Below are 16,841 nucleotides of genomic sequence, written 5' to 3'. Positions count from 1 at the left end.
GTTACTAGATTTTCCGTCTGGAAAATCCGGGCGCCCTAGACCCGCCCCCCAGGCCCGCACAGTCCCACCCATCTCCGCCCCGGTTCCGTCCCAGCCATGCCTCCAAGCCCGCCCCAGCCTCACCCCCTGCTGCCTTCTCTCGTCGGGCAGGACATCCGCAGATGCGATGCAATGGTGTCATGCGTGGATGCCCTCCTACTCGAAGGAAAGCTTTTTAAAACCCGGACAAAGTGCCAGGTTTTGAAAAGCCGTCCAGACTTCCGGACATGTCCTCAAAAGGAAATCCAGACGCCTGGTAACCCTTTTTGAGAGACTTTGGAGGCGTGGAAACCACAGGTTGTAGGCTTCCCTAAATAGGAAGGTTTTTAATTTTCCTCTGAAATTTTCAAAATTAATCTCTTCCTTCAGATAAATTGGGAGTGTGTTCCAAAGCATACGGGCTGTGACTGAGAATATTCGCTTACTAGTAGAGAGTTGCGCGGGGACAGAAATCCCTCTCATCCCCACCCATCCCCACCAGGATCATCTCTGTCCCCACCCGTCCCCGCCAGGATCCTCTCCGTCCCCACCCGTCCCCACCAGGATCCTCTCCGTCCCCACCCATCCCCGCCAGGATCCTCTCCGTCCCCACCCGTCCCCATCAGGATCCTCTCCGTCCCCACCCATCCCCACCAGGATCCTCTCTGTCCCCACCCATCCCCACCAGGATCCTCTCCGTCCCCACCCGTCCCCATCAGGATCCTCTCCGTCCCCGCCAGGATCCTCTCCGTCCCCACCCATCCCCACCAGGATCCTCTCTGTCCCCACCCATCCCCACCAGGATCCTCTCCGTCCCCACCCGTCCCCACCAGGATCTTCTCCATCCCCACCCATCCCCGCCAGGATCCTCTCTGTCCCCACCCGTCCCCGTCAGGATCCTCTCCGTCCCCACCCGTCCCCGTCAGGATCCTCTCTGTCCCCACCCATCCCCGTCAGGATCCTCTCCGTCCCCACCCGTCCCCGTCAGGATCCTCTCCGTCCCCACCTGTCCCCGCCAGGATCCTCTCCGTCCCCACCCATCCCCGCCAGGATCCTCTCCGTCCCCACCCGTCCACTTAAGGATCCTCTCCATCCCCAACTGTCCCCGCCAGGATCCTCTCCGTCCCCACCCATCCCTGCAAGGAATTACCTCCATCTCCACTCGTCCACATAAAAAGCAGCAATTACTTCTGACAGGATCATCAATTCCACAGTTTCTTTTGTGTTTGCGGCTGCCGTTTTCCTTGTGGAATCTCTTTGGTGGAACCCTTTTTTTGTTTTCTGTTCAGGTAATTAACTTATAAACCCCCTCTTTTACTAAGGCTGACGTGTCCATTATATTATATGGACGAACCCTGCTTCCAAAGCCTTCCATCCCCGTGGGAGTCCCATTGGCTAGAGGGGGGTCCCCGTGGGAGTTCCCTGGGCCAGAGGAGTGTCCCCGTGGAAGTCCCATGGGTTAGGGGGGATTCCCGCGGGACCCCCACGGGATTCCCTTGATCCCCGTTCCTGTGCAGACCTCTACTTCCTAGTGGTATCGTAAAAAATATGTCTTGCTGAGGGGACATGCAAGCGAAATGGATTGCTGGAGCGAAGTGTTCTTGGGGGATGAGGAGTCTGTCGATAAATCCTGGTGCTTGTGAATTTTTAATTTTGAATGTCAATTTTAAAGGTAATTCTGTGTTTGGAATCTATTACTGGCCCAGGTAAGGGCGGAAAAAAAACCTTGATAAGTTTTAAGGGAAATTAAAAGGCTTCTTTTACTAAGCATTTTTAGCACACGCAGGAAATTACCGCGCACTACGCTTCAAAAACTAACGCCAGCTCAATACTGGCGTTAAGGTCTAGCGTGTGTGGCAAGGTAGCGAGCGCTATTCCATGCGTTAAAGCCCTAGCGCACCTTAGTAAAAGGAGCCCAAAGTGTCAGCTATTTAGGGACGTCTTTGAATAATTCACCTCACTGACCCTTACGAAGGCATCCCACCACCTATATTATTCCCTTATGTTTTCCTCCGTTTTTCGTTCTCTTTCCTATACCGATTGTCGTTCTCCCCCTACCACCCTCTCCGTTTCAGTAAGTCTATAGTGTCCTAAATTGCCTGTCTCCCCTTTTTCTTTTTTTAATTTTTATACTATTGTACGTCACTTTGAATTTATGAAAAAGCGATTTTATCAAATTTTAAATAAACTTGGATCGGTAACCAGTTAGATTTTATTTTATTTTTTGTTTGTTTAAATTTTTATTGATTTTCAAACTTTGATAGTGCAATACATTCACCACCCTGTATTGGTTTTGTACACTGCTTTGTTCTTTATAAGCCTCTCGCACTGCTTCTCTACTATATATATGTATATGTACAATCTCCTGCATGGTAAATTTACATTGTTCTTCGCTGTTTAAACACCTTTACTGAATATGTACAGTCCTCATTGTATCTTCGCTGTAAATGTACAGTCTCTTACACTGTAAACCGCTCTGAACTGTTTGTGGTACTACGGTATATAAAATAAAGTTATTATTATTAAATCATAAATATTGCATAAAACGCACTAATAACTATACAATTATTACATTAAACAATCATTTGCTCCCATCCTCATCTTAATTATTAATACAATAATACGTATGATGTGAGTTCAATATTATATTAAATAATTTAACTCCTCAACGTACATTTCCCTCCCTGGATGTGTAAAGAAATCTAATGAAAAGGGAAGAAACAAAAGTAGTCAATGGACTCCATACATCATTAAAGGACTTACTAGTCCCCAAATGTTCCGCCATCATTCTTTCATACTTAGATGTGGTACACACATTTACCCACCTGTCATGGTTCTTCCAATTATGTGTGATCAGTTGAACAGCTATTCCCGTCATGATCAGGAAAAGGCGACTTTTATACTTGTCTAAAGTAGGCTTAACATGAAATAACGTACCACAAATTACCGCCTCATAGGAGAAGGGGGATAGATGACCCAAGATGTCCCCAAATTGACTTCCAGAAACTAAGTATCAGTGGTCAAAAATATAAAAGATGATCCAAAGTTCCTATATTAATATGACAATGCCAGCATCTGTTAGAATTGGAATTATCTATTTTTTGTAATCGAACTGGGGTGAGATTTTATTAGAAAAAGGTGTGGCATCTACTCAAACCACTCTGGAGTTGACTTCGGAACTGAACCCCGCTGTTTTTTTTTTTTTTTCCTTTTCCATCTCGTTTCCAGGTACCAGAGAGTCGGCATTTGTCTATGCCCTCTCTGCTGCAGGCATTAGCCACACCATCGCAAGGGCCTGCACCACCGGAGACCTCCCGGGCTGTTCTTGTGGCCCCATCCCAGGTGAGACCCCTGAACCTGGGTACCGCTGGGGAGGATGTGCTGACAACCTCAACTATGGTCTGCTCATGGGATCCAAATTTTCAGATGCTCCCATGAAGGTGAAAAAATCTGGATCTCAAGCCAATAAGCTGATGCACCTGCACAACAGTGAAGTGGGAAGACAGGTAACAAATGGGGGGAAGAAAAAGAAGCTTTCGTTGCGAAAGGCAATTTTCAGAAGTTCTGTGACTCTCTTTCCAGTTTTGAAAATCTATCCTTAGACTGTAAGCTCTTTAGAGCAGGGACTGTCTTCTTTGTGGTTCTGTAAAGAGCTATAGAGTAGCAGTAGCTAGGGTTACCAGACGTCCGGATTTCCTGGACACGTCCTTCTCTTTGAGGACATGTCCGGGGGTCCGGACGGCTTTTCAAAACCTGGTATTTTGTCCGGATTTTGAAAAGCCTCTAGTAACGAGCGACGTCGTGATGGCATCTGCGCATGTGCAGATGCTGTCCCGACGAGCAAACAGGTTGAGGGGGTGACACAGGGTGGGCCCAGGCGGAATGGGTGGGCCTGGGGGCAGGGCATGGGGGGTCCGGATTTTCATTTATGAAAATCTGGTAATGCTAGTAGTAGCATGAATGAGGGGGGAGGAGGGGGCGGGAGACTGTGGACACAACCGGACATGGTCATAAAGCTAAAACAAAACTTTTTATTAACTCAAAAAGGATAAAGCCTGTTACTTCATAGGTTCAGGATTAAGGTCTATTTAGATTCAACGAAGTCTGAATTTAGGCCTGTGGCTGACAGGCACCACACATAGGTTACATTCTCTTTCAAGTACTCCAGCGTTCGTCTGGCTCCAGTCAGACCACAGTCTCTTTCTTTCTTTCTCTCTCTCTCTCTCTCTCTTTCTCTTTCTATCGTTCTCTTTCTCTCTCACTCTCTCTCTTTGTCTCTATCTTTCTCTTTCTCTCGCTCTCTATTTTTCTCTTTCTCTTACTTTTTTTCCTCTCTTTCTCTTTTTTTTTTTCTTTCTCTTTCTTTTTTCTTTCTCTTTGTTTTTTCTCTCTCTCTTTTTCTCTTTCTTTCTTTTTTTCTTTCTCTCTTTCTCTTTCTTTTTTTCTCTCTTTCTTTTGTTTTTTCTCTCTCTTTTTCTTTCTTTTTCTCTCTCTCTCTTTTTCTCTTTCTCTCTTTCTTTTACTCTTTTTTTTCTCTTTCTTTCTTTTTTCTCTCTTTCTTTCTTTCTTTCTTTTTTCTGTCTTCTCTCTCTCTCTTTCTCGCTCTCTTTTTTCTCTCTCTTTCTCTTTCTTTTTTCTTTCTCTTTCTTTTTTTCTCTCTCTCTCTCTCTTTTTCTCTTTCTCTCTCTTTCATTTTCTCTCTCTCTTTTTCTCTCTTTCTTTCTTTCTCTCTCTCTTTCTTTTTTTCTTTCTCTTTCTTTTTCTCTTTCTCTCTCTTTTTCTCTTTCTCTATCTTTTTCTCTCTTTCTTTCTCTCTCTTTCTCTTTTTTTCTCTCTCTCTTTCTTTTTTTCTCTCTCTCTCTTTCTTTCTCTCTCTCTCTCTCTCTTTCTTTTTTCTCTCTCTGTAGTTGGGGAAGGCACACACTGAGGATCCACTTCTTCCTTCCCTGGGCCTCCTTAACCCAACTCTGGCCCTGCCTTTTATACTTTTTGGCAGTTATCTTTCTGGCTCCATCCCTCCCGAATCACTTCCCCTTTGGATAGAACTAAGGTGGTCCTGGTTTTGTGCGGGAGTATCCTTAAGGGAAAGGGGCAGTGTCCTCACGTGATGAGCTCCGTGGATGACATCATCAACATGTGAGAATATGCTGCCTGTTTGTCCTGGGATAACATCAAAATTGCAATAATGGCCATTTATGTTTAGTTAGCTCACATCTTTTCATCTGTAGTTTGAGGTGAATTAGTTGAGCGTCTTCCTGTCCCAAAGGGTCTACATGTGTACAATAGGCCTCAAGGGAGAACAAACCAACTTGGCCAAGGTCAGCTGGAGCTTTAGCAAGGTTCAAAACCTGGCACTGCTAATGCTTAGCCTGGAGTTGTGTCTGATAGGTTACCTCTGTATATGTCCAGAAACCCTTGCTGAATCTCAAATTGGCCACTTCTGGCTTTTCTCTCTTCACCAGTATTTTCAGTGTTGGTGTAATACTACTAAACTAAACTAAACTAAACCTTAAGTTTGTATACCGCATCATCTCCATAAAGATAGAGCTCGGCACGGTTTACAGGTAATTCAATAAATGAGGGAAGGACATAATAAGAAATTAGAGGTTATGAAGAGGATGGATAGCTTTACATTTTCAATAGATAGCTTTACATTTTGGAGAAAAGCCAGGTTTTCAGATGCTTTTGGTATAATTGGAATGAGCTTAGGTTCTGCAGCGGGGCAGGGAGGTTGTTCCAAAGCTCAGTGAATTTGAAGAAAAGGGATTTCCCTAATTTACCTGCATACATGACGCCTTTTAATGAGAATGAGAGAGAGAGAAAAAAAAAAAGGAGAGAGAGAGAGAAAAAAAAGAGAGCAAGAGGAAGAGAGAGAAAAAAAAGAGGAAGAGAGAGAGAAAAAAAAAAGAGAGGAAGAGAGAGAGAGAGAGAAATAAAAAGAGGAAGAGAGAGAGAGAAAAAGAGAGAGAGGAAGAGAAACTAAGCTAAACTAAACCTTAAGTTTGTATACCGCATTATCTCCATAAAGATAGAGTTCGACACAGTTTACAGGTAATGAGGGAAGGCCATAATAAGAAATTAGAGGTTATGAAGAGGATAGCTAGCTTTACGTTTTCAATAGATAGCTTTACATTTTGGAGAAAAGCCAGGTTTTCAGATGCTTTCGGAATAATTGGAATGAGCCTAGGTTCCGCAACGGGGCAGGGAGGTTGTTCCAAAGCTCAGTGAATTTGAAGAAAAGGTATTTCCCTAATTTCCCTGCGTACCTGACGCCTTTTAATGAGAATGAGAAAGAGAAAGAGAGAAAAAAAGAAGAGAGAGAGAAAAAAAAGAGAGGAAGAGAGAGAAAAAAGAGAGAGAGGAAGAGAGAGAGAAAAAAAAAAGAGAGGAAGAGATAGAGAGAGATAGAGAGAAAAAAAGAGAGGAAGAAAAACTAAACTAAACTAAACCTTAAGTTTGTATACCGCATCATCTACATAAATATAGAGCTCGACACGGTTTACAGGTAATTCAATAAATGAGGGAAGGACAAAATAAGAAATTAGAGGTTATGAAGAGGATAGCTAGCTTTACATTTTAAATAGATAGCTTTACATTTTGGAGAAAAGCCAGGTTTTCAGATGCTTTCGGTATAATTGGAATGAGCCTAGGTTCCGCAGCGGGGCAGGGAGGTTGTTCCAAAGCTCAGTGAATTTGAAGAAAAGGGATTTCCCTAATTTACCTGCATACATGACGCCTTTTAATGAGAATGAGAGAGAGAGAGAAAAAAAAGAGAGCAAGAGGAAGAGAGAGAAAAAAAAGAGGAAGAGAGAGAGAAAAAAAAGAGAGGAAGAGAGAGAGAGAGAGAGAAATAAAAAGAGGAAGAGAGAGAGAGAAAAAGAGAGAGAGGAAGAGAAACTAAGCTAAACTAAACCTTAAGTTTGTATACCACATTATCTCCATAAAGATAGAGTTCGACACAGTTTACAGGTAATGAGGGAAGGCCATAATAAGAAATTAGAGGTTATGAAGAGGATAGCTAGCTTTACGTTTTCAATAGATAGCTTTACATTTTGGAGAAAAGCCAGGTTTTCAGATGCTTTCGGAATAATTGGAATGAGCCTATGTTCCGCAGCGGGGCAGGGAGGTTGTTCCAAAGCTCAGTGAATTTGAAGAAAAGGGATTTCCCTAATTTACCTGCATACATGATGCCTTTTAATGAGGGGAAAGATAGTTTGTGTATGTGGGGCGGATCTGGTAGTGTCAGGTCTCGAAGAATTCCAGGATAGTGGGATTAGGGGAGAAAGAATGCCATGTAGGATCTTGAAAATTAGGCAGGTACATTTAAAGTTTATCCTAGAAATCACCGGAAGCCAGTGAAGTTTATAACATTTCTATAGCGCTGATAGGCATGCGCAGTGCTGTAAAACAACATATTTATGAAGTGGTCCCTGCTCGGTAGAGCTTACAATATAACATTAACAGACAACAGGACAAGTAAAGCTTAGGGAATTACTCAGGTGTAGACTTCCGCAGAAGAACACCGCTCCCCATTTTCTTAGCTTGACGTGAATCATTTGCAGTTTAACTTAAAAGAGGGAGCATGGTTGCAATAATATATCCGAACTAGAGTGACTTTGTCAGAGGACCAAGTTATAAAGTGCGAAAAGCAAAAACAAACGAAAACCTCAAACCTCCACTAACCAAAGGAAAAGCAACAGAGTCCAGTGTCCAATGTAGCGAATCTGATGGCAGCTGGTGCTTGGCGTTGGCGTCCCCAGCTGGCTTCTCTCGTAGCGGTTTGCCTGCTCATTATAGTAGTATTTCCGTATACCATATCCAGACGGTTGTTGTCGGTAAATAGACCCCTGATGAAGGCAAACACACATTTGCCGAAACATGGACCATGTAGAATCTAACGCTTATTATATGGGAGAGAGTGTGGCGCAGTGGTTAGAGTTACAGTCTCAGCACCCTGAGGTTGTGGGTTCAAATCCCACGCTACTCCTTATGACCCTGGGCAAGTCACTTTAATCCCCCATTGCCCCAAGTACATTAGATAGATTGTGAGCCCAGGACAGACAGGGAAAAATGCTTCAGTACCTGAATAAGTTCATGTAAACCATTCTGAGCTTCCCTGGGAGAATGGTATAGAAAACTGAGTAAATAAATAGTGTGAAAAGTTTCAGCCTCTGATAACCAAAGCTGGTATTGTGATGTCATAACGCCTCATTCCACCAATAAGAGCCAACCTCATCAGTGATGTCACAGTGGCTTGATTGTCCTTTACTTGGCTCACTTCCGATACTGTATTGGAGGAGAGTGTGGCACAGTGGTTAAAGCTACAGCCTCAGCACCCTGGATGTCCAGAAAAACGGCTTTGAGAATCGGCACGCGGATGACCCGGCGATTAGGGCATCCAAGTGCTGACTTACGATGGCTTTTGGATGTTTTAATTTTTGGATTATGAGCCCCACAGCGTGTGGCACACATGAATGCCCAAGAGCACACGCTAAGCTTTAGTAAAAGAGTTCCCAAGTCAATTAGTGCACATAATTATTTTGACCAGCCAGTTTTTCACCAGATCAGTTAAAATCCTTTTTGGAGCTGAAAAAGATAGCTTGATGAATAAGTAACGGCGATTTGTGAATTAGTGTTAAGCCTTACCTATTACCTTTACATGAATTGAATTTTTCTCTCTTTAAATGTTTAGGCTATACTCCTCTCTTACTTGTGGTCTAAGGAAGTTAGTTAAAATTATTCCACTATTGTATTTTTGGGTTATATTAATAATACCTTACTGTTATTTTTCTTGTAAAAATTTGATGAAAAATTTAAATAAATTTAAAAAAAAACTAGCCCAAAAAAATGGAAAAGGCCAAAAGAACTGGAAACAAATCAAAAAAGTTTTGCCCCGTGCATGTTCCTTTACTCTTCTCCAACTGCAGCGTCTTTGGACCTGCCCTGTGGCTTAGTCTGTCATGCTGGGATAATATTTCATTGCAGAATCTGATTCAAATATTCTCCTTGTTGGCTCTGGAGGGGCTCTGGAGTGTTGGCGAGGCATCACGATGACCACTACTAATCATTTCTGTAAGGCAGGAGATACACATGCGTAGACCCAGCGAGGGAAGAAGGAAAGACCTTTGGCAAACACAGCCGTCCACTAAGTGCTGCTGAGGGATGATCTCGGATGAGACATCCGTCAGCCCGACAATAATTATTGAGAGCTGTCCAAGCATGCCATCTGGGCTGGGGTGGAGATATGTAAACAACGAGAGGAAAATCTAGTTATGTAAAATGCAATTAGATGGTAACCCAGTCACCCTTAATTTCTTGGTTATTTAAGTCTGGCCTGTTTCAATTTAGTTCTCATTGAAGATTCACTATTTAATGGATCTGTAGGTCAGGCTTCGGCCAGTCTTTAGGGTTCAATTTACTCAACCTTTTTCCATTGATAGCTAGAGCGGAGGGGGTGGGAAAGCCTGAGGGCTCCTTTCACGAAGGGGCGCTAGCCTTTTTAGCGCAGGCACCGGATTAGCGCACGCTAGCAAAAAAAAACTACCGCTCTCACTGTCTGCAAATTTAGCTCTTTTCTCGATGGTTTGGCCAAGTTCTGCTGTGTTGCCGAGCGAAGCTTTGACATCCCAACATAGGGTGATATGCAATCCATCAAATATTATGGGGCAAACCAGCAGCAATAATTTATACTTGATTTTATATATGAACAGTACATAGGGTTACTGCCCATACAAGATCTTACAAGCCTGAGTCTGAGGAAAGTCATGCAATTTACCCAAGGTTAGAGTTACCAGATTTTTCCGTTCGGAAAATCCTGGATCCCTTAGACCCTCCCCCAGGCCCGCCCAATTCTACCCATCCCCGCTCCATCATGCCCTAGCCCTGCCCCAGCCCCGCACACGTGCGATGTCATCGCGTTGCCTTCCTGCTTGACAGCAAGTATGAGGGAGGCTTTTCACAATCCAGACAAAATGCCGGGTTTTGAAAAGCCATCCGGACCCCCGGACGTCTGGTAACCCTACCCAAGACCACACAGTGAACAGATTAATCCATGGGCAGCAGAACGCTGTCCTGTTTGGGGGGGGAGCAGGAGCGCCGCCCTGGCCCCGGCGAAATCCTGCGGCATTTCTCCTGACTCACCTATCCACCTCCTCCCGGCATTGTAGTTTTAAATCTTAGGGCAGCTGTTGTGCAGTGTCAAGGAGCAGGCCTGCCCCCGGAAGTAGAATGAAGGGTTGTGGGGCAGGCCTGCTCATTGATGCCGTGTGGCGACTGCCGAAGACTTAAGGTAGAATGCACGGACATGAGAGGGCACCAAAGTTTTGGGGAGGCCACTGTTCCGACGCCTATGGATGAATTAAACAGAGGCGTCCAGTACATCGCTTTGTGCTCTAGCTGCTATAGAATACAGTCCTCTCATTTACTTATTCACCCGTTTGTATAATATTTTTAATTCCATTTGTTGAGTTTTGCTTCTTAAATTAGAAGCAGTGTTTCTCAACTCGGTCCTGGTTTTCGGAATATCCACAATGAGCATGCATGGAAGAAATTTGCATATGATGGAGGCAGCGTATGCAAATCAAGTTTACGCATGTTCATTGTGGATATCCTGAAAACCAGGACCGAGCTGAGAAACACTGGTCTGGTGAAACTGTTTTCTCATATGCAGTGATTACATTTATTCATTCATTTATTTAACCCGTCTTCCCAAAGGAGCCCAGAATGGGTCACAAGAGTACATTCACCATATAAGCAGGACAAACTTTGGTGGGAAATACAATCTTGGTGGACACAGGGGGATTAAATTTCAGCTTTTACGATATATATCCTATAAAACCACTAGAACATGAAATAGAGCTGTAAGAATATTCTTTATAAATATTATTATTTTATTATTATTATTTAATTAATTACTGTTATTAAAGGAGTGGCTTACCTCAGGAGATGGAGCCATACACCCTATTTAGGGTTTATTCGATATAAAAATTTTTGTGTGCTCCCAATTGCATCTGCTCCTGCTGCCATCATAGGCATCCAACCCCCTCCTAACTGCACTGTTCTAACTTATTTAAATATGTTTCTTTTATTCAACAAATTTGCAAAAAAACATTTTTTTCTGAAAAGACAGATGGGGATATTGCCCTGCGCTGCCTGTAAATGACTATACTGACACACCCTTCAATTAAAGTCTGCAACACAATACAGATATTTCAAACTTGAGATCAGCAGATTACTTGCAATGTTAGTTTGATAAAGCGGGACTTATCTTGCTGGCTTATTTCTTCAGTCCTTCACATACGCCGCTGATTACTGCTGGATAAGGAACCGTTGCTGGTATTCAAAAGCTTTTACAATATAGTCATAACATATAGACTTACCCCATCTTTTACGAAACTGCGATAGCAGTTAGCCACGCTGAATGGCCTGCGCTGCTCCTGACGCTCATAGACGCAAACACTTAAAATCAATCCTGGCCTGAAGGGACAACCAGTGAGGTTTCTCCTGAAAGGGAGAGATGTGATCAAATTTAGACTTGCTAAAAATCAAGCAAGCGGCAGTGTTTTGAATCAGTTCTGGCCGCTTGAGTTTACCCACATCGATGCCGCGATAGACACCATTATAGTAGTCAACTTGAGATAAAATAATTAGACCAAAAATTGATTAGACCAAAATTGCAAAATGATTTGGATCAAATGGACAACGCACAGATCTTAAACAAAGTAAATTAAACATAGAATTCCTATGTGCATCAGAGCTTTTAACGCAGCAGCCGGCGATAAATAATCCTAACGCAGCTTGATAACAGGGGGCCTTAGTTTTGGATGGATTCAATTTTAAATTCAATTGATTTGCCCATAATTGAGTTTGAGAGATACAACGAACTTAAAAAAAAAAAAAGAATTGTTTATGTTTTAGTATTTATAGACCACTATTTGATACATCATAAGAACATAAGAATTGCCGCTGCTGGGTCAGACCAGTGGTCTATTGTGCCCAGCAGTCTGCTCCTGCGGCGGCCTCTTAGGTCAAAAACCAGTGCCCTAACTGAGACTAGCCCTACCAGCGTACGTCCTTGTTCAGCAGGAACTTGTCTAACTTTGTCTTGAATCCCTGAAGGGTGTTTTCCCCTTTAACAGCCTCCGGAAGAGCGTTCCAGTTTTCTACCACTCTCTGGGTAATGAAGAACTTCCTTATGTTCATATTGAAAGGGGATAGATTCCGTACGAAAGTAAGGAAGTTCTTCTTCACCCAGAGAGTGGTAGAAAACTGGAACGCTCTTCTGGAGTCTGTCATAGGGGAAAACACCCTCCAGGGATTCAAGACAAGTTCCTGCTGAACTGGAACGTACGCGGGTAGGGCTAGTCTCAGTTAGGGCGCTGGTCTTTGACCAGAGAGCTGCCACGTGAGCAGACTGCTGGGAACGATGGACCCTGGGTTTGACCCAGCAGCGGCAGTTCTTATGTTATGTCCAACTTTGTCTTGAATCCCTGGAGGGTGTTTTCCCCTATGACTGACTCCAGAAGAGCGTTCCAGTTTTCTACCACTCTCTGGGTGAAAAAGAACTTCCTTACGTTTACAAAAAACAAAAGACCTCCATAATCAATAGGAATGTAAAATACAAAGAAAATAATAAATTACAAAATAAATTCTAATTAAAATAGATAAAAAGGATTATAAAACTTAAAATACAATTATGAAAAGCAGCAACTGCAAATCTCTCTCCCTGCATTTGTAGTAATATGATACTAAATATCCCCTGATTGAAAAAGCAATTAAGTGTCCCAATCCAAAAAGATAAGTTTTTAACAGAGTTCAAAATTTGGGGCTCCTTTTACTAAGGTGCGCTAGGGCTTTAACGCTCGGAATACGCGCGCTGCATTGCCGTGCGCTCTAGATCTTAACGCCGGCATTGGAAGCGTAGCACGCGGTGCTAAAAACGCTAGTGCACCTTAGTAAAAGGAGCCTTTAATATATGAGAGTTCACTACGTAATTCTAATGGCAACGAATTCCATAGATAAGGTACAGAAGCAGAAAACAAAACAAAAAAACGCAGAATGACGTGTAGAGGTTAATCTCACCAAGGCCCTCTTTTACAAAGGCACGCTAAGCGTTTTAGCGTGGATTTAGCACGTCCTAAATTAACACGTGCGCTAAAAGCTGACATGTCCATAGGATAACATGCACGCATTAACATTTAGTGCGCTAAAAAGCGTAGCGTGCCTTTGTAAAAGAAGGGGTAAGTGGACTGACGGTAAGGATAATTGATGACCATAGACATCTTTTGAAACTTTCTGTAACATAAGACATCATCTGCATAAGTATATACAGGAATTCACCAGTCTCCAAACAAAGAAATTTGAGAGAGCTCATATAAACATTGAATACCAAGGGTAATACGGGGGGCCCCTGAGGGACCCTGCAATCAGGAGTTCAAGATTGTGAAAAAAAATTTTTTGAAACCACATACAGCATAAGATCTGGCTGATTAGAAATTTGCAGAACCAATCAAGAACTTTGCCTCCCTGTCCAACATCTGAAAGCAGTTCTCAAAAGAATGCTGTGGTCTGCTGTGTCAAAAGCTGTAGACGGGTCAAGCTGTATCAGAACGGCTGATTTTCCTCTACTGATCTAATCTCTCACTTTATGAAGTCAGAGATAAAAAGAAAGGTCTCGGTACTATAGCATGGCTGGAAACGGTGTTGAAAAGATTGAAGAATGGTAAAGTTCAAGATAAACCAGAAAATTACGTAGAAACTACAGCTTCTAGTAATTTTGTAACAAAAAAATTGGATGTTGACTATCGAATGGTAACTCGCAGGCATGACACGGTCTAAAGCGAGGGATTTAATAAGCGAAGATAAAACAATCTGGCCCTTCGCTGGGGAGAAAAATCTTGTCTCCAAAAATTGTTGACCATAAATATGATGCCACCTATTTATTCATTTTTAATATTTATATTTTGCTTAAAACCTAAGCAGATCACAAATTGTATTAATTTTATTGCTGCAAGAGGGTTCTTAAAGCACAAACGGTAGACAGAGGTCAAGTGGACAGGCTAATGAACTACCATATCTTTTGCACTATAAGATGCACCTGACCATAAGACGCACCTAGGTTTAGAGGAGGAAAACAAGAAAAAAAATATTCTGAACCAAATGGTGTACTACACTTTTCAAGAAATTCCTAAAACAGCAATAACAACACGACCTCTAAAAGCCCTTAAGATCTACATCTAACCTATCTAGCTATTCATTATAATTCATGTAATTATGTAATTCTGTAATTATGTAACTCTGTATTTCTATAATTCTCTAACTCTGTAATTCTGTAATTCATTGTAATCCTGTCCTTAAACTAACCTTTTGTAATCCGCCTTGAACCGCAAGGTAATGGCGGAATAGAAATCCCGAATGTAATGTAATGTAATGTAATGTACTAATATATTTAATAAAATATAGCAGAATAATATTTCAACCATGTAAAGTCAACAGCGGCATTAAGAACCATCATCACTGTCATTAACAAATGAGGAGAGACTTTAAGGTTCAAGCACTATTCTAGTTTTCTAGGCTCTGTACCCTGTCCCCCCTCTGGTGGTCTAGTGGTAGGCAGAGACAGGAGGGATCCGTCCCAGCCGACTTAACAATTTTTTACCACACCCCTCCCCCCCGGACCTTATTAAATCCTGGTGGTCCAGCATTGTATCAGCAGGAGCGAGCTTTCCACGCTCCTGCCCCGCACTGAGCCCTTCTTTTGCTGGACGGCTTCCTCAGATCTCACGGCCAGCGACGCACAAGGCAGGAGCGACCTTTTCACGCTCCTTCCTGGGCCTGCACCGCTCCCTGAATGGTGGCCGTCAGTTCTCGCAGGACTCCCATCTCCCCATTTTTCGGGTCTAGAGCTGAAAAATCCTACATAACCCGGAAGGCAGAGTACTTCTAGTCTATGGGGTCATGACTGGATAACCGTGTCTCCGTAATGAAGACAAGGCCAGCATCAGAATCGGCTTTAAGATCTCTAATTAATTGTAATTTGTTACATATGGAATAAGCATTCAAATGTAAACAAGTGAGCACGTAACTTTAAAATGCCCAAGGAGCAATTTTATACTTGGTGCTTACATACAGAAAATCTATTTCCTGTTATAACCAATATTATCAATGTTATCAATACCAGTAAAACCTGATGTAGCTGTTATTAATGGAGAATAATCTAGACCAGGGGTGTCCAACCTGCGGCCTCATGAAGTATTTTGTGTGGCCCCGGTCGGGAGCGATGCAGTGTTTTCCTCTGCTGCCCCTGGATGTTTACCGTCTTGCCGGCTCCCTCCTCTGTCTTGCTGCAGCGTTTGCGCGGCCCCAGAAACATTTTTTTCGGCCAGTGCGGCCCAGGGAAGCCAAAAGGTTGGACTCCCCTGATCTAGACCCACCCCATTGTGAAACAAAAAGCAAGTACAATATTAAATGCATGATGATTTTAATTCTAAAGTAAGTTAATTAACAGGCAAATATGCCCATAAAAGGAGCACACTAAAAGGCATCCCTTAGGTGTGCCCCTTTGGTGGTGCGCCTCGGAAAGGATTCAGTCAAGGGGATGGTGCCAATCATTCCACACAGCTGAGCACTCTCCAGGAAGGCAGAAGGGTAGAAAATCAGTTTAGATGCTCACAGAAACAGGAGGTAAGATGGAAAGGAAGGTTCACCAACAGACAGTCCCTCAGACTCTGGGCTTTTTCTCCAGGAACTTGTGCTAACCCTTTTTAAACCCAGCTATGTAAACAAGAGACTAGGCAAACTAGGGAAAGCGAGAGACCAAAGGCAGCTAAAAGGATTTTGAAAACATTCGTACGTGGATATATTTAAGAGTGTCGTCAAAGGATGCCAGAGTCCAGTTTAACCACAGTTCTAGAGCAGCGGTCTCAAACTCAAACCTTTGCAGGGCCACATTTTGGATTTGTAGGTACATGGAGGGCCTCAGAAAAAAAAGTTAATGTCTTATTAAAGAAATGACAGTTTTGCATGAGGTAAAACTCTTTCCTTTTGGCTAAGTCTTAATAATAATATTGTCATTTATAGCTAAAGAGACTTATGATGAAGAAACTGTTTTATTTTACTTTTGTGATTATGGTAAACATACCGAGGGCCTCAAAATAGTACCTGGCGGGCCACATGTGGCTCCCTGGCCGCGAGTTTGAGACCACTGTTCTAGAGGGAAGGAGGCATTTCAGAGTACTTAGTGAGTGCAAAAGCTCTAATCAGCCCAGATGTGCAATCCATTGTCAATATTTTATTAAAAATAGGTTTACTGAAAATACAGCGCATCCTATTTCCTGTGGTTTTGTTTTTTTTCTTTAGGTCCTAAAGGCCTCTCTCGAAATGAAGTGCAAGTGTCATGGAGTTTCTGGTTCCTGCTCTATTAGGACATGCTGGCGTGGCCTTCAAGAACTGAAGGACATTGCCCTCGATCTGAAAGTGAAATACCTCACGGCCACAAAAGTGGTCCATCGGCCCATGGGCACGCGCAAACAACTAGTGCCAAAGGATATCGATATCAGGCCAGTCCAGGAGACGGAGTTGGTGTACCTCCAGAGCTCCCCTGATTTCTGCATGAAGAACGAAAAACTGGGGTCCCCTGGGACACAAGATAGGTAAGCAAAGCAGATTTGTTCTATTTAGAGGTGTGGTTAGAACTCTCTGAACGTCTGGGTTCTGTCCGGTCTTGATGGACTGCTGGACTTTTTTATGTCTTGACCCACCGTGTGTACATTCTGTAACCTTCTCAGTAAGCATTCCGAGACTTTGAACAATGATTGGGAAATTGA

General features: G+C 43.0%; 1 protein-coding gene across 3 annotated transcripts in view; it reads left to right on the top strand.

Annotated features, from left to right (window-relative positions):
• WNT11 (Wnt family member 11) overlaps positions 1–16,841 on the top strand; it is a 156,679-nt gene that overhangs the window by 63,996 nt on the left and 75,842 nt on the right. For all 3 annotated transcript variants that reach the window (XM_033947704.1, XM_033947707.1, XM_033947706.1), the window contains exons 4-5: positions 3,247–3,524; positions 16,375–16,667. In XM_033947704.1, coding sequence (XP_033803595.1) covers positions 3,247–3,524; positions 16,375–16,667 — 571 coding nt within the window. The remainder of the gene's footprint in view (positions 1–3,246; positions 3,525–16,374; positions 16,668–16,841) is intronic.

This window comes from Geotrypetes seraphini, chromosome 6, assembly GCF_902459505.1.
Source record: "Geotrypetes seraphini chromosome 6, aGeoSer1.1, whole genome shotgun sequence".
In the NCBI taxonomy this organism is placed as follows: Eukaryota; Metazoa; Chordata; class Amphibia; order Gymnophiona; family Dermophiidae; genus Geotrypetes; species Geotrypetes seraphini.
The sequence above is the reverse complement of the archived record's forward strand: the minus strand, read 5'-3'. Positions and strand labels throughout refer to the sequence as shown.